This window comes from Acinonyx jubatus, chromosome C2 (assembly GCF_027475565.1).
Source record: "Acinonyx jubatus isolate Ajub_Pintada_27869175 chromosome C2, VMU_Ajub_asm_v1.0, whole genome shotgun sequence".
Taxonomy (NCBI): domain Eukaryota; kingdom Metazoa; phylum Chordata; class Mammalia; order Carnivora; family Felidae; genus Acinonyx; species Acinonyx jubatus.
Genome location: NC_069384.1, coordinates 72798959 through 72816355, shown reverse-complemented (window position 1 = coordinate 72816355; position 17397 = coordinate 72798959). Strand labels below are relative to the sequence as shown.

Here is a 17397-nt window from a genome sequence, read left to right as displayed (position 1 = left end):
GAGGTCATTAGACTGCACCCTCATCCAATATGACCGTGTCCTTATGAAAGGGAAGCCTGGGCACAGACACGACCAGAGGGAAGGCCATGTGAGGACACACACAGGGAGAAAGAACGCCATGCGAACACTGGAGTTGCGCAGTTACGCGGCCATCAGCCAAGGAACTTCCAGAAATTTAGAAAGAGGCCTGGAAGAGATCCTTCCCTAGCGCCTTCAGAGGGAGCACGGCCCTGCGGACACCTTGATACTGGACTTCTGGCCTCTAGTACTTTGAGACAATACGTTTCTGCTATTCAAAGTCTGTGATACTTTCTAATGGCAGCCCCAGGAAACTAATACAGCCAGGCACTGTACCAGCCCCTCTGAAGGTGTTCACGTGACGCAGCTTCGAGCCCCACCGTCCCAGGGGCTCCCCACTCTCCCCTCCCTTGATCCGGAGGCAGCGCCTTTGCTGGGAGGCCCCATCACCCGTGAGGTTTGTGGCCATGACAGCACAGGCATCAGCTTCCTACCAATGATCAACTAAGCACCTGCCCCCCCACACCCCAAATCCTGGAACTGCTTTTAAATGATGCTCTGGGGCAAGCGGTTTCTTTAGACCTAGTGATGGCCCATCACGTTTCCGGTGTTAGGCCTGGCCATTATTCCTGTCAGGGAGGCCCTCCCGGCACAGCGGAGCAGTTCTGCACACCCACGATATCTTGCTCTTCCTGCCTCAGTGGCTTTTCCCGCGTGCTCTCCGCCTTCCCTCCCTCACCTCTGCCTCCTCCAATCTCGCCTTCCCTTCAGAGCCAACGGGAAGCGTCTCTGGCCCTGTCCCCCAGGCAGTGTGAAGTTTTCACCCTCACTCATAGGAATAGCATAGGAGCCTTCTCTCCCTCTTGCGAACCCCCTAACACCTGATTCTATCTTTCTTCGAGCATTAAAATAACCTGCTTTTGGGGCGACTGGGTGGCTCAGCCGGTTGAGCATCCAACTCCTGATCTCAGCTCAGGTCATGATCTCATGGTTCTTGAGATCAAGCCCTGAGTAGGGCTCTGTGCTGGCAGTGTGGAACCTGCTGGAATTCTCTCTCTCCCTCTCTCTCTCTCAAAATGAATAAATAAACATTTAAAATATTCTGCTTTGCATTTCCATGTCTTCCATGAGACTGGGAGCTTCCCAAGGGTAAGCACAGCATCTCCCGTCAATCTCCAGTCACATCTCCAGTCACATGTCAAGTCCCCTACAGAACTGGCCAACACAGGGCTTTCCTCACCCTGGATGCCTGGACAGTATCTGCAGCAAAATGCTCCCAGATGGAATCCCAATACCTGCAGGATTCTCTCCTCTAAAACCTTCTCGTTTCCTAGTGGAATGTTTGTTTATCGAACCCCAATGCCTTCTTCCTGACAGCCTGCTTTTCCTTTGCTCTGGAGAGAACTCAGTGCGCTCCCCTGTGAGAGGCTCTCGCAGACCTCAGGACCTCCCCTGGGTGGGCGGCCCACCCCCTGCACGTGCACACATGCACACACACGACACAACCCCTCCACCCCAGGACTCGGGAGCTCGAAAGACGCTCCCAGATGCCCTAAGACCTGCCATGGCGACCCACAGCCCCAGCCCCGACCCAGCCTCACGATTCTGGAGAGCGGGGGGATTCGGGAAGCCCAGGAGCCGAAGGCAGCGATGGCACCCAGCAGGTAGCCGAAGATTTCAGTGTTGTCCTGAGGGAACAGGTGATACACTCAGTGCCCTGAGGAGACAGCCCATCCTTTCCCGCTTTTAGTATTTTCTGGCTAGGGCTGCCCCTGCCCCTGCCCCTGCCCAGGGCATTTGTTGGGGCCGTGAAGAGGGAAGGGAATGCATATCCCCACGCCCTCCTGGGCAGGCTCGGCCTCACCTGCAGCAGGCTCTCCAGTAGTCTCCGCTGGGGCCCTCGGACAGGGCCTGACGCCTTCCGGACGGTGGCCCAGAGAGCCCAGCCTGGCCCCAGGCTCAGCGGCAGGGCCAGAGCAAAGACACTGGCCCTGAGCCGCTGCCTCCTCTTCCTCTCCCGGGAGCCCCGACCTGCAACAAATACCAAAATCCCACAGGCCCCTGGGGTCTAGAACTCAACGGAGAGCTGCATCTCCGGTGTGCGCCCATCTCCGATGCCAGAGCAGGTTCCCACGTTGCTCGACAGGCCAGATCCTCTCCACCCTTCAAGGCCCCGTAGCTCTGGCACCCCATTGGAGGAATCTTTCCTCCCCGCCACCTCATCCCACCCACTCGCACGACTGGTGCTCTTCTTCCTCGGCCCTCAAAGCATTTTCTTTTCACACGTGTCTGTGCACACAGAGTTGCCTCTGCGAGACTGGAACCCCCCGAGGGCCGGCAGTTTCTGTAATCTCCACAGAGCCTGGCACAGAGCTGAACCGGCACAGCTTTGGAGAATGCATCACGGTGTTTGTGCCAGGGCCTGAAGCTGTGAGCCAAAAAGGAGCACGGTCTTGGAAGTCTCCTTAAAATATGAGACAGATAGTCCTCCGAGAACTGTAGTAGGAACACGTCTCCTCTGGGCAGCGCTGAGCAGCTTGGGGATCTTACGTTACCCCACTGATGCAAGCACTCCCCTTTTGCACCACGGCGGGGGCACACGGCTGCCCCTTCTCAGAACGCCCAGTCCGGCATACTCAGGGTGACCCATCCTACCTCAGTAACTTCCAGCCCCCACTCTGCCTGAGGTAGCCTGCGCCCATTCCTGGCATCCATTTCTGGAAGTTACAGGGCTGTGTTTGGCCAACCCGGGTTCACAAACTGAGATATCACTGTTCATCCCCCCAGTCATGCACACCCATCCTCCTGGCCTTCGCTCATGCTGTTCTTTTCACCTGGAATACCCTTCCCTGTGGCCCCTGATCTAACGTCACATCCTTCCTTCTGGCTGCCCACGGTGTGCACGCACCTCCTCGCAAGCAGCGTTAATGACCGTTTAGGGCCCCGTCTCTCGGCCCTGGGTGGGGTCTCCGAGCTCATTCATGTGTCCGTGCCTGGCAGGGGCCCAGCTGAAGCCTGACAGGGAGTAGGCGCTTGGCGCACTGATGAACGAAGACAGGAACAGATGGCCACACACTCACCCAAATTAGACTTCAACTTGGAGCCGCAGACCGGGAAGAGGATGAACACAAAGTTCACCAAGTCAACAGCTGCTAGGTAGGCACCCGTGAAAACCTGGGGGCAAAGGAAATAGAGTCATGGCGTCCAAACATTCTCCAGCAATCACAGCACCTGTCATCCTGGATCTCCTCTGCCCCTGATGAGGTACTTCCTCCGAAGCCGCCTGCCAACCCCAGGAAAGGCTGGTCATCACCTCTCTTTGCCTGACAAGGAGAACGGGGTGCTGAAACGAGCAATCCCTTACGTGGAGGCCCATCCGCAGAACCCGCCCTCCATTTCCCATGCTGTGCTCTTTCCGGTACACGGTTACTCTTTGCTGTGTGACTCTGGCCCAACCGCTGGACTTCTCTGGGCCTCTGTTTCATCGTCTGTAAAACAGGGGTAGTCATGGTGCCTCTCTCAGTGCTAAGCAGATTACATGAAGCACTACAGGGAAAGTGCTTAGACCAGCACTGGCAAGCAGGAAAGCACAAGGCTCCTACCCACAAACGCACCAGCTACTATGCCAGTGTAACAGTGGTGAAGAGCAAACTCTGGAGTCTGGATCTTGCCACTGTTGCTTACTGGATCCTTCCCAAAGTTGTTCAGCCGCTAAGTCTGAGTGTCCACATGTGTAAAACAGGGATAAGGAGAGAGCCTACGTCCTAAGATAATTCGAGGATTAAATGAGTGAATGCGTGACAAGCCCTCATTGCCAAGCACGTAGTGAAAGATTTTTTTTTTCTCTTTACATTTATTTATTTTTGAGAGAGACAGAGACAGAGCACAAGTTAGGGAGGAGACACAGAATCCGAAGCAGGCTCCAGGTTCTGAGCTGTCAGCACAGAGCCCGACGTGGGGCTCGAACTCACGAACTGTGAGATCATGACCTGAGCCGAAGTCAGACGCTCAACCCACTGAGCCACCCAGGCGCCCCCGCAGCGAAGGATTTAATAAATATCAGCTACTATTCTTGGACTCGGGCTGAGCATCATTGGGTTCCAGCAGCCAATGAGAATGGGCACCCAGAATGAAAGGTGGTTTGTTTGTGAGACAATACTGTTTGAAGCAGGGTCTAGAACTCCCAGGTGTGTATCCCGGCCATGAGGCCGCCTTCCTCCATGTCTACCTGGGTGGGTGCCAGCCCCATGAGGTGCCTCTCCAGGGCATATTCCTTTGGGATATGTGTTTTGGGACAGGCCCCATCTACGCAGGTTTGAGGGCCTAGACTTCAGAAGAGCTTGAAACTGTTTCTCACTTGCCCCAAGGCCTGCATTACCACTTGGGAAAGCACTCAGCCACCCGTGTTTGAACTGAGGCTGGGCTCCAGGCTCTAAAAACAATGACCACAACAATCGCTACTTATGGAGCATCTACGATGTGCCAGCTGCTGTTTTAAGGGATGGGGATACGGTAGTGAATACAAAGTTTTGCCCCCGGAGAACTGGCACACTAGTAGTTCAATGAGCAACAGACACACTCAGTAAAACAGATGGTGTATTGGTGGGGGGGGGGGGGGTGGTCCGCTTTGGGAAAAAACGGAGCAGGACGAAGGAGTCCGGAGCACCTGCGGTAGAGGGAGGGCACAAGTCTACACGAGTGCTCTGGTTAGGCCTCATCGAGAAGGTGACTTTTGAGCAAAGACTTGAAGGAGGTGAGCAGTGAGCCCTGTGGCTATCAGGGCAGGGGCACTGGGCAGGGGCAGACAGACCAACAGGGGCGCGGGCATGAGGTGAGACCGTACCTCAATGGTGAGGGAACTAGACAGAAGCTACTGTCACCCTGTGGGCCCTACGCACCTGGATCGTGAGCTGTCTGGCCAGAATCGCTCCGATGGTGTCACACAGGCTGGTCAGGAGGCAGCATGCCACGCACAGCGCTGACTGGTCCCGTCCGGATTTCTTTGTACACCTCAGATAGAGAAGCCTGTGGTGACAGACGGGGGTGTGGATGGGTACGGACGGAACGCGGGAGCCATGAGTGGGTTCCCAATGCAGGTGTCTGCAGAGGGCAACTGTGATTTTGTGTCCTCGTGAGGCACTCTCTCCCCCAGATATTCAGCAGGTATTTCTGAACTTAGTTTACAGATGGGAAAATAAAGGATCAAAGACTCCAGAACCAGCCCGTGGCAGGAGCCAGACCTGCCTCTCTAACGAAGAGGCATTTCTTTCCTCCTACAAATCTGGCCAACTCAAGTTCATGACCCACCACTCAGTGCTAACAAACTAGCTATGGGGTTTTATTTTTTGAAAGGAAGCATGTGGGTTATAAAAGTAACCCAATCACTGTGGTTAACTGCAGAGTACAGTTAATTGCCTAAATTAAAAAGGCAACTTGTTTCTTTTCAATTCAAGTGAAATCCTGCTAAGGAGTTCATGTGTGCGGCTGGGCTTTTGCTGGCCCTTGTCAAGTTGAGCACGTTCTTTTTTTTTATTTTTTATTTTATTTTTTTATTTTTTTAACGTTTATTTATTTTTGAGACAGAGAGAGACAAAGCATGAACGGGGGAGGATCAGAGAGAGGGAGACACAGAATCCGAAACAGGCTCCAGGCTCTGAGCTGTCAGCACAGAGCCTGTCGCGGGGCTTGAACTCATGGACTGCGAGATCATGACCTGAGCCGAAGTCGGCCGCTTAACCGACCGAGCCACCCAGGCTCCCCGAGCATGTTCTTAACATACACAGGGAGCAAAACTCCTCGAAGATGCCATGGCACTTTGGGCTGACCTCTCCCTAGAGTCGCCCACTGCTGGTTTCTCTCCCTTATTCCCCTCTTCCTGCCCCACCCCACTCCCCTAGAACAAGCACAGAAAGGCACAACAGGATGGAAGGAGTCAGAGGTCGCTCAGACACACCTGATCAGATCTCAGAAACACTTTGTTCTAGATGTTTCCATGTTACATATCTGGGCCGGGATAACTGCACTTCTTGTTTTATTTCCATCAACCACAGGGTGGTACTCACTCCTCACGGTTAGACTGTTTGCCTGATTCTGAGGGTCGGCCTTTGGGAGCAGGGGATGGGGATGGAAGGCTGCTGGGTTCCAGAACATTTCCTGATCTGCCAGACGAAGCCCAGAGCTCACAGTGAGAACAGCAACCTTTCATCTAGGCCCTGGGCTCCTGGCACCAATTCAAAGCCTAAGAGTGAAGGCTCTAGAGACTCTCTGAGTTGGATTCAGATTAGAAATAGTTTATTTCAGGGCGCCTGGGTGGCTCTGTCAGTTAAGTGTTCGACTTCAGTTCAGGTCATGCTCTCACGGCTCATGAGTTCGAGCCCCGTGCCGGGCTCTGTGCTGACCGCTCAGAGCCTGGAGCCTGCTTCAGATTCTGTGACTCCCTTTCTCTCTGCCCCTTCTCCTGCTCATGCTCTGTCTCTGTCTCTCAAAAAAACAAAGGCTTAAAAAAAAAAAAAAGAAAAAGAAAAGAAATAGTTTATTTCAACCCTCCCATTAGAGAGTGGAGAAAAGTGAGGCTGATGGTGACCAGCTGAGTTAATGGCCGACCCTCTGGCTTCACATGTGGAGGCTTTCTCTGTACCCTGCTGTTCTTTAGCCATTTCCCCAGCCCTCGGGTCAGGGATCCAGGCTGACCCTACCCCAGGCCACACACAGCTCAGAGGATACACATCCCCCAAGGACAAGAGGAGGCTCAGGGATGGCAAAGTCCTGACAACAGATGGGTGTGTCCAGACTGAGGCAGGCTGAAAAAGCAGATTTGGCTCTCATCAGACTGACTGGCTGGGCATTCTCAATGGAGTTACCTAACCTCTCCCACCTTCAGTTTCCAGCTCAGGAAATGTCTAATACTCCTGACTTCAGGGCGGCTGTGAGGACCAAATGAGATAATGCACAGAGAGTGGTTTGTTGGTGTCCACCTCTGATCTGGACAGTTTAATCCTCACAAGTCTGCCCCTTTCGAAAAGGGTCTGGCGGTCTGGTTCTTTCCATTCGCTAGGGCAAGTTAGTAAAGCTGTCAGAACCTCCAGCTTCCTCGGGGGGTAAATGGGAGTAATAACGGTCCCTCCCTCGTGGGGTTGTGGCAGGGAAGACATGAGCTAATAAATGCAACACTAGGCCCACGTTAAATGTTCCAAGTGTCTTTTCATTTGCGTTCCAATGACTGGGTAGGGGGGTTGCCAGATCTCTGCAACAATATCAAATATCATCTTAAGAGTGCCTAAGATGAGCAGGTGCCAACCTCCCCCGGGGTGCTGATCCTTTCTCCTCTGCCAGGGAATACTTGGGTTGCACCAGCTTGGGACAGGGTGCCCGAAGACCTGGAGGCCATCTTTAGCCAGACTTCATAGAACCCAGGTTATGGTGACCACCTGACCAGATGGCTCCAGGTACTGGCCAGAGTCAGATCACAGCCAGTCCCCCTCCCCAGATCAGAGGGCCTGGGGTAAAGGGAGACCAGAAACGCCAAGAGCCTTGTCCAAGGTCCTTGCCCTCTGCCAAAGGTTGGTGGCAGGACAGGAGCAATAATAAGGATGTTTAATGAGCACATACTAAGAGCTTTACGGAAACTAACTCATTTAATCCTGCCATCCGTCCCATCAGTTATTAACCCCGTTTAGGTGAGGAAAATGAGGCTCTGAGGCTTTACAGCTTGCCCAGCTCACACCTCCGGTCGATGGGGAAAGGGTGACAATAGAACCCAGGACTCGCGGCTGCCTTCGAGGGCTCCACGCACCGCACGACCCGGCCTCTTCCTACTGGCCCACAGCCCAGCCTCCCCCCTCCTTGTGCACGGAATCCGGAAAGAAGTCCTATCCGACTTCAGTCCACAGCGGAAGGGTCGTTTCGATCCTGGCACCGCGCTGCCTCCTGCCTCCCCCCTTTATGCCCCCTTCCCTCCAGGTTTCCAGGAGGGAGTTGGAGCCCCGCGCCCCCCGCCGCAGACTCGGCCCCCACCCCCGCGCCGCCCGGTCCCGGTCCCCATTACAGCGCGTGGGCGGCGATCCAGCAGGAGGAGGCGCAGATCCACAGGCCGAAGGAGATGCAGACGCGGTGGCGGGCGAAGCAGCGGTCCAGGTAGTCCCAGTCCCAGAGCGCGGGCGCGGGGCTGGCCGCCTCCCCCATGGCTCGCTGGCTCCGCCCGGCCCGGGCCCCAGCCTCCCGCGTGGCCCCGCCGGGGCGCAGCCTCCGCGCGCCCCCTTCCCCCGGCCCGGTGCCCCCGCGGCGGCGGCGGCGGCCCCGGCCCAGCGCACGACCGCGGCCGGGAGACGGGCGCTGGCGGCGGCGGCGGAGGCGCGAGGGAAAAGTTTCCGGGACCGCGCGGCTCCCCACCCGGCGCGCTATTGTCGGGGGTCGGCGGGCCGGAGGCCGCCCCCCAGCGGCGGGAGCTGGGAGCGGCCTCGGCACAAAGGCTGCGGCCCCAACCCCCGCTCCCCGACAGCGGTGGCGGCGCCGCTCGCAGACCCCTTGCGGTCTCCCGGCGGCCAGGGCCGAAGACCGTGACCTGCCCGGCCACGGTAAGGCGCTTTGTCCGCCCATTAGTGCGCCCCATTTTCTGAGCCGAACAGTACACATGCTTCGCGCCTGACGCAGCTCTTGGGTGCTGGGGATCCCGGGCGTGAGCGGCTGGTCTGATCCTTCAAAAGGTACAAAAGAAAGGGGGCTGGGGGGGGGGGGGGCGGCGGCAGAAGGATACAGCCCCCCCCCGCCCCCAACGCATCTTCTCCCACTCTCTGGTCTGAAGGCGTCAACGGCACCCTCCACCCCCACTCTAGTCGCCCAAGCCGGACTTCCAGAAGTCACCCTAGAAGATGCCCCCAGGAGGCCAGTGGTCTTGGCCGTCATGCTGTCCCATCCAGCCATGTTGCCACACAGTCCTGGCAGGCAGAGCTGTTCTTGAAAACAAGCTATTATAATTTTAAAATGTCCTTGTTGATTTTAGTAAGTTTGCTTAAAGAAGGTGACCCCGTCATTTCGTTATTTTCGTTGTTAAAAACAGCAGTTTTCTTGAAATCTCATTCATATACCATAAAATTCACCCTGTTAACGTGTACAGTGTTTTAGTGTATCCAGAGTTGTGCTACCACCACCGCTGTCTAATTTTACATTTTCATCACTTGTTAAAAAAGCAAGTACTCATTAGCGGTTAACTTTCTTCTCCACACTCCCAGCCCTAGGCAACCACAAATCTACCTTAGGATTCTACGGACTTGCCTGTTGTGGAAAATTCCTTATTAATGCAATCCCATCCAATAGGTGAACTTTTTGTGATGAGCTTTTTTCACCTAGCATAATGGGTTTTTTTTTTTAATTTTTTAAATGTTTTTATTTATTTTTGAGACAGAGAGAGACAGAGCATGAATGGGGGAGGGGCAGAGAGAGAGGGAGACACAGGACCGGAAGCAGGCTCCGGGCTCTGAGCCATCAGCCCAGAGCCCGACGCGGGGCTCGAACTCACTGACCGCGACATCGTGACCTGAGCCGAAGTCGGCTGCTTAACCGACTGCGCCACCCAGGCGCCCCCAGACTGTTCTTCTAAAGGGGCTACATTATTTTACTGTTTCATTTATTTTTAAAGTTATGACCGCTTTTGGTCATGAAACATAATTTGTCAGACATTGTCAGACGAGGAGCTGGGGACACGTTTTTGAGAAAAACAGACAAGTCCCTGCCTTCATTGAGCTAACAGTCCAGTAGGAGAGAGAGTGACACTGAACAAGCAAAAGAGCGAGTAAAGGTAAAATTAAAATAGGTTATTCGACAAAAGGGGCCAAAATTAAAATGTAAAAATGATGATAAGATAAAGTAATACAAAATGAATACCAGCGAAGACAAGATTGAAAGGTTAAAATAAAAGCGGAAAAATATAGGGGCGCCTGGGTGGCTCAGTCGGTTGAGCGTCCGACTTCGGCTCAGGTCACGATCTCACGGTCCGTGGGTTCGAGCCCCGTGTCGGGCTCTGGGCTGATGGCTCAGAGCCTGGAGCCTGCTTCCGATTCTGTGTCTCCCTCTCTCTCTGCCCCTCCCCCTTTCATACTCTGTCTCTCTCTGTCCCAAAAATAAATAAAAGTTAAAAAAAAAATTTTTTTTTTTAAAAATGGGGAAAAATGCAGTAGCCAAGTGTCTCATAGATGATAACCAAGTACCCTGAAGTCCCTGCCTGCTGATTCTTTGTGGGTTCTTCTAGCCGACCTGTGGATACTGACCTGTGACTGCTCAGCTCCCCGGTTTCTCTAGTGACGTTGCCTACTTACTATTCTGGAAAGATAATCCATCGCACTAACTATCTCGCTGAAATGAGGACACACCTTCCCCGTCTCATGTCACCCTCTCCCCAGGCCCTAGGCAGGGCTACCTTATGCTCTGTTTTGTTGAGACTTAAAGATACCGCCATTTAATTTGATTCACTTATGATGACTTTCCTCTCCCTCAGGCTCAGTATAAGCCCTTGGAGGTTGGACCCAATTTAAAAATGGCTTCATTCTGGGGCGCCTGGGTGGCTCAGTCGGTCAAGCATCCAACTTTGGCTCAGGTCATGATCTCGTGGTTCGTGAGTTCGAGCCCCGCGTCGGGCTCTGTGCTGTCAGTGTGGAGCCCACTTTGAATCCTCAGTCCCTCTCTCTCTGCCTCTCATGCTCTCTCTTTCCTTCAAAAATAAACATCAAAAAGCAAAATAAATGAAAAATTGCTTCATTCCTCCCACCACACCCTGGACCAGGTTTATGCACCTCAACAGCTTTTCCTCAGAGTGGTTAGTTCTCAGCCTTTGCGGTGAACTCAGGGAATTTGAGGAAGACCTCGTCCCTGAAAAATATGAACATGTATGTACCCCCACACAGTGTTCATACAATTTTTAGGAATTTATAGTCTCTGAAATTCAACTATGGATTTCGTGGAGGGCTAGGCCCCAGACTAAACCCCCTAGTTTAAGCATTTAAATCCTGAGCCCCCTCCCAAAGCAGTTGGAAGGGGTGGGGTCCATAGATCATGGACCATGGTTTCAGGATCGCTCTGACTGCCTGTCAAAAACCAGCCCGGCGAAATCCAACTCTCTGGGCGTGTGCCCTTGGAATCTGCATGGATTCATTTCTTGTGGCTGCTCTAACAAATTACCACAAATTTAGCAGCTTAAAATAACCGAAATGTATTCTCTCCCTATTCTGAAATCACGTTCGCTGCACCACGGTCAAGGTGGCTGCAGGGCTGCGTCCCTTCCGGGGACCCTAGAAGGGGAATCTCTTCGTTGTCTCTCTTTATCCAGCGTCTGGTGGCTTCCAGCACTACCTGCCTGGCAGCCGCGTCACTTAATCTCTTCCTCTCGTGGTCACATTTCCCTCTTGTCTTGTGTGTGTGAAATCTCCCTCTGTCTCTTTCCTATAAAGACGGCCCTTGTGACCTGCTCAGGTAATTTATGTTACGCACCCCATCTCAAGATCCTTAATCACGTCTGTGAAGAGTTCGGATGTCACAGAAGGTGACATTTATAGGTTCCAGGGATTAAGACCTTGTATTTTGGGGGGCCATCATTCAGCCTACTAAACTGCCTTCCCGCAAGCTTCCTGTGAGATGCATACGAGGAACACGGGCTTGTGGAGATGGCCCTTGGTGGCTTGGACAAGTGTGGGGAGCCATTGCCAGTCACTGGACACATTGGCTCAGAGAAAAATGCAATGGGAAGAATGGGCGCTTCGGAGCCCGCAAGTCAAACTGCAGCTCTCACTCTGCCTCCTCGCAGCTGTGACTTGGGGCAAAGCATGGGTCCTCTGCAACTGTGTATTCTTACCTGTCAAGTGGGGATGATAGTGCCTCCGTCAGGGCAACTGGGATTAGTAGAAACCCTGGAGGTGAAGCATCTGGAAGTTATTATTGCTGTTGTCTTTCCTGGGAAGAACCTCTGATCCACTAAAAAAATAATAATAATAATAATAATAATGGTTCAAAGAAAATATGAATAGCTAATGGCGTGGAGACACAGAGCTCGGGTCTTGGTTCTCTTCTCTTTACCGGACGCCTGAAGCATCTGAACTTCTAGCTTTAAATACCGCCCCTGTGCCTGTGCCTCCCGAGTATCTATCTCCAGATCAGACCTCCTTCCCAGACTTTAGATTCATATACGCAGCTGCCTATTCGACATCTCCATTCGCATGTCTGATTGAACACGTCTACAACCAGACTCGTGATTTTCCCTCCCGAGGCGCCTCCACCTGCTGTCCTCCCTGCCCAGGCTGCCTCTGTGTCCTGGTCCTATAGGGGACAGGCACAAGCCCCTGGGCCTGTGCTCCTCCTCAACCAGGACACCCCTTACAGTGTGGCAGGTGTTGTCTTTCAACCCCGCTGTGAGAGTCTTCAGCCGGGGCTGCTGAGCTCAGATCTGTACCCCAGCACCTGACTCACTGCCTAGCACGTAATAAGGAACATAGTTACCGAATGAATTGATTTTTAGATAGGCTGTAAAAAGGTACAGTGCCCTTCTGTAGTGAGAGCATGTTTACAAAGCTTTGGTGGCCCCTACCATTGTGTGTGTCTGTAGGGGGGGGTGCTGGGAGGGCTTTCAAGAAACCCACGAGCTGGGCTTTGGAGAACAAGTTTGCTTTTGGCAATTAGTGCGGCAGCAATCTTGGAAAGCTGTCCTGGCGGCAGGAAGACGCTGGCTGGCGGATGCCTGCAAATGGCAGAGGTCCTGCAGCGAGGGAGGATGTGGGGCGAGAGAGGCAGCCTGCCGGCACCCACCAGCTCTTCATCCGGTGGGGAACACTCAGGATTGTATGTGCTAATCTACTCCCCTCCCTCCTGGAGTTAGGACCCCTCCCAAATTCTGCCAGGACCTTCCAAAGGGCTTTTTCCGTGGTCGGCCCTCGGGAAGTGAATCAGTTCCTTTAGCAGGCTCCTCTGAGGCTCGGTGGCTGCCCCACCCCAACGCTAAAGCTAAAGTTTCTTTGGCCATGGTTCAGAATTTGCCAAGAAGAAAAGCTAACAGGAGGGCCACAGCTCGTAGGCATTTCCTGTTGGCAGAGGCACTGAGCCCACAGGCATTGTCCTGAAGAAGGAAGGGCTGATCAGCCTGGCCTGTCCTTGTGGGAGCCTGCTGGCCAACCATGGCCCTAGGTCCCGGCCACTTGGGGGCACAGACCAGCAGCTCAACAGCTTTTGCTTCTGAGGACACGCTACCTCCTGCCAATGTTCTTATCAAATGTGTTATTTAGAGGAAGGGTTTGTGGCTACTACTCAACTGGTAACATTAAAAAAGGCTCTATGCCCGTTTGATTTACCTGCTGTAAGTATAGAGAAATCAATTCTTTGAGAATGCATTTTGAAATAATGGCATTTCCAAATCTGAATCAATCCCATTGTGGACATGTTGGATTATCATGAGAGAAGCAGATGGTAGGACTGGTGGGGTCCTGGGTTCGTTCTATCTATCTTCTATCTACCTATCTATCTATCTACCCACCTAGTTAATCATCTATCCATCCATCCATCCACCCACCCATCCATCATCTAAGTTTATGTAGAGAGAGAGAGAAAGAGAGAATGAGCACACACACGAGAGGCAGAGAGAATCCCAAGCAGGCTCCTTGCTGTCGGCACAGAGGTCCTGGGTTCTATTTAAAACTCTATCATCAGCTTACTGTTTGATCTTGTGAGAGTTTCTTTACCTTTTTCACCCTCGAATGCTTCATTAATAACATCCTATTGCTGAAAGCAACTTACTTCACAATGCTAGAAGTTGGGCGAGGGCTAATGGAATGCACAGATGTTGAAATGTTACATCAAGGAAAGCCCTATTTTTTTTTTTCCCCCACATGATCTTTACCCCCAGCGTGGGGCTGGAACTTGGGACACATAGTTGCATGCTCTCCTGACTGAGCCAGCCAGGCGGACCAGGCTACTCACCTTTTAAAAAGCCAATTCAATAGAATTCAGTACTTGAATACTTGCACTGAAATAATTAGTTAAAAGAAATGTGTGTTCTCACCACAGTTTACAATTCACAAGGAAATCGGCATCCTGCCAAGTTCCATGCGGGCCAGTAAGAGAGCTGGATTAACCTGCTTCCCCAAAGCCAGCCAAGACAGAGTAAAGACAGGAGCTTGTGGTCCCTATTTGATTCTAATCTCCCAGTACAGTTCTGTCTGTTCTCCTGAATGGCTCCTGAGCCCTTCTGGAATTTAACTGTCTACTTCCATGACCCCTCCCCACTCCCCACTGTTTATTTTGAAAATTTTCAAAACTACAAAAAGGTGAAAACCACCTAGGACCTACCTACCTACCCACCTAACACCAGCCGCAGACATTTTGCCACATTTGTTTTGTCCCTTGCTCCGGTGGAACCACTGGAGGTGGCAGCTGTGACACCTTACCCCCAGTGCCTCAGCATGTATCTCCAGCAGTGTTCGCGACCTCGCCACACTTCTGTTACACTGATACAATGCTATCACCTGTGTAATCCATGGTAAAATTTACTCAGCCGCTCCAAGAATGTCAAATATATAGAGTGTGTATGTGTGTTTCTGGTTCAGGGTTCATTCATTTAGTTGTGTCTCTTTAGTCCCGGTCCCTTGTGTTCTGTAATGTTCCAAATCTGGAATTGTCTAATTGGTTTCCTATGATTAGATTGAGCCGAAATGTTTCTGCAAAAGCAGCACAGGGTTATCCTGTGGACTTCCTGTTGCACCACATCAGGAGGTGCAGAACATACTGGCATAGCACTGGTGACAGAGTTTGGTGACTTGTTTAAGGTAGTGTCTGTTGGATCGCTCCATTGTAAAAGGCACTTTCCCTTGGCATTGAATAAAGCGGCGGGTGATACTTTAAAAGGGGGCCACTATCCCACCCCCCAGGGACCTTTCCGTCAGTGGTCTCAGCACTTTGCTGGAATCCTTGATTTTGTTGATGGTTCCAAAATGGTGATTCCGTCATCCCTTCTACGTTGTTTCATTGAGGTGCTTTTGTTTAAAAGTTGCCCTGCCTCTCCTTATTTAGAGTACTACTATGGATTCAAGAATCCTTTAAAAAAAAAAAAAAAACAACTCAGTGCCTTACAATTCACACGAAAGATGGTGTTTTAATACTTTTAGTAACCTGCTTTAGAAGTAGCCAAGATGTTGAAGTTATAAATATGAAATCTACCCTTCTTCCCCCACTCTCCTGAAAAACTCCCACCATTCTGACCTTTGATTGTTGGGTCAGGAAGGAGTTAAAAGTCATGACTGTTAGCAGTGAACTTCTGAAGTTGTCACTAGCCACATTTTAAGTGCTTGGCTGTAGTTAACTACAGGATAGCACAGATTATAGATTTATTTGCATTGTAGTAGTAAGTTCTATTTGACCACACTATTATGGTATCCATGGCAGCGCTACTTTTAAAAATCAAAACCCTTTGGAGAGTAATGTTGTCAGTGTAGGTTCATTGTTTTGTTTTTACATTTTTTTTGAAGTTTATTCATTTTGGGGAGCGGGGGGGAGGGCAGAGAGGGAGAGGGAGACACAGAATCCGAAGCAGGCTCCAGGCTCTGAGCTGTCAGCACTGAGCCCAGCGCGGGGCTCGAACTCACAAACTGTGAGATCGTGACCTGAGCCGAAGTCGGATGCTTGACCCACTGAGCCACCCAGACGCCCCGGTGTAGGTTCATGTTAACAAATGCACCGCTGTGTGGGGGATGCTGTGGGTGAAGGAGGCTGTGCATACGTGGGGACTGGGGAATATGGGAACTCTCTATGCTTTCTGCTCAATTTTGCTGCGAACTTAAAACTGTTCTACAAAATACGGTTTGTTAATGTAAGAAACCACAAACCTGTAAAACGTCTACATGTCCATCAATAATAGAACAGATAAATGGTGACATATTCACACCACAGAATACCCTACAGCGGTGACAATGATTTATTTATCAAATGCAAGACTGTGGACGGACCTCACCACGTTGGATTAAAGAAGCCAGATACATGAGTACACGCTGTAGATTTTTTTAAACAATTTTTTTAAAGATTTTTATTTTTAGTAATCGCGGCACTCAACGTGGGGCTTGAACTCAAACCCCGAGATCAAGAGTTGTACCCTCCACCTACCGAGCCTGCCAGGTACCCCGGTAGATTCTGCTTACGTATCATACAAAACGTGGTGAAAAGGTGAGAACAGCGGTAGCCCTTGGGGTGGTCAGTCTTTGCTGAAAGGAGGTACGAAGTGCTAACCGTGTTCTCAGTCAAGGTGCCGGTTGCATCAGTATGTTGGTGAAAGTCAGCTATCTATACTCTCACGGTTGTGTTCTTTCTGTATACGTATCACACTTCAACAGAACACTTATGTATTCAGTGTTCTGTGCACTGGGCACTCTTCACTTACATAATGCCCTTCACTTTTGGATTGCTCAGAATTGTTTTCCCTTCATATTGGAGCCTTTGATAGCAAGTTCTTTCCTGTGTGGCCCTCTCTTCACCCTCAGTTGGTCTATGGTGTGTTGAACAGAACAGACAACAAACTGTTAGGCGTGGACATTCTGAATGATTTTCCTCACTGCTCCACAAGGACTTTAGAGGGGTGGCATTAGGTCAATTTCTGGCTTGTGGCCACATTTCCCAGTTTGCCCGCCAAGAAAACCTATATTGCTATTGATGTCTTGACAGAAACCTCCACTTCCTCCTAACTTCCTGAAAAGGAAACGGAGGACAGATGTATAGCAGGTTCTACTTTAAAAGGGCAGTATATTTCTTGTAATAAAATGCTGGGGGAAAAATTTCAAAACAATAAAGTGATCATGCTAATGGCTGGAACTTGTAAGTCTACCGTACTCCTCGCTACAAGGGTGAGGATACTTAAAAACAGACACCCTCCGGGGTGTCCTAGTTTGGGTTCTTCAGACTCTAAGCAGAGGACTTAGATTTAGTTAATCTGGGAGGCAACCCCCTGAAGCAGAAGTGAGGGAGTGGACAGTGAGGGAAGGGAGGAGGGCAGCGGGCAAGTTAGTGAGATGATTTCCATGAAGGATCTAGTGTGGAAAATGTACAGTGTATGCACCAAGTGACAGGGAAGCTGGGGCACTTAGCACCCAGCCCCCATTCTTGACCAGTTGGGGGTTGCTCCGGGGGTTGTTAAATCCCCAGCCCGTCTAGATTGCCCTGTGTGCGCAGCGAGCAGGCTCCTGTGGTGCAGGAGAAAGGAACGCAGGAAATACAGGGTTTGCAGAGGAAGGGCTCGCACAGGAACCGTCCCCTGGGGCTGCAGGTGAACTCAAAGTGGCTAAGGGATGGAGGGGTGTGGAGCATCTACACAGAGAGACATCTCTTACCAGGAATATTTGCTAGAAGATGGAGTCGGATGCTCTT

General features: G+C 51.6%; 1 protein-coding gene across 10 annotated transcripts in view; it reads right to left on the bottom strand.

Moving 5' to 3' along the window:
- TMEM44 (transmembrane protein 44) overlaps positions 1-8646 on the bottom strand; it is a 35243-nt gene extending 26597 nt beyond the window's left edge. For 2 of the 10 annotated variants that reach the window (XR_003420742.2, XM_027061166.2), the window contains exons 1-5: positions 8063-8636; positions 4917-5043; positions 3099-3192; positions 1883-2049; positions 1620-1706 (exon numbers count right to left, since the gene is read on the bottom strand). Coding sequence is in view for 9 of the 10 variants with exons in the window: in XM_027061166.2 (XP_026916967.2) it covers positions 1620-1706; positions 1883-2049; positions 3099-3192; positions 4917-5043; positions 8063-8613 (1026 nt within the window). In the remaining variant the exon portion in view is untranslated. Of the gene's footprint in view, positions 1-1619; positions 1707-1882; positions 2050-3098; positions 3193-4916; positions 5044-8062 lie in introns of all 10 variants that reach the window. The other 8 variants (XM_053221042.1, XM_053221041.1, XM_053221043.1 and 5 more) reach the window with 7 other exon arrangements.
- Between the last annotated feature and the right edge of the window lie 8751 nt (positions 8647-17397).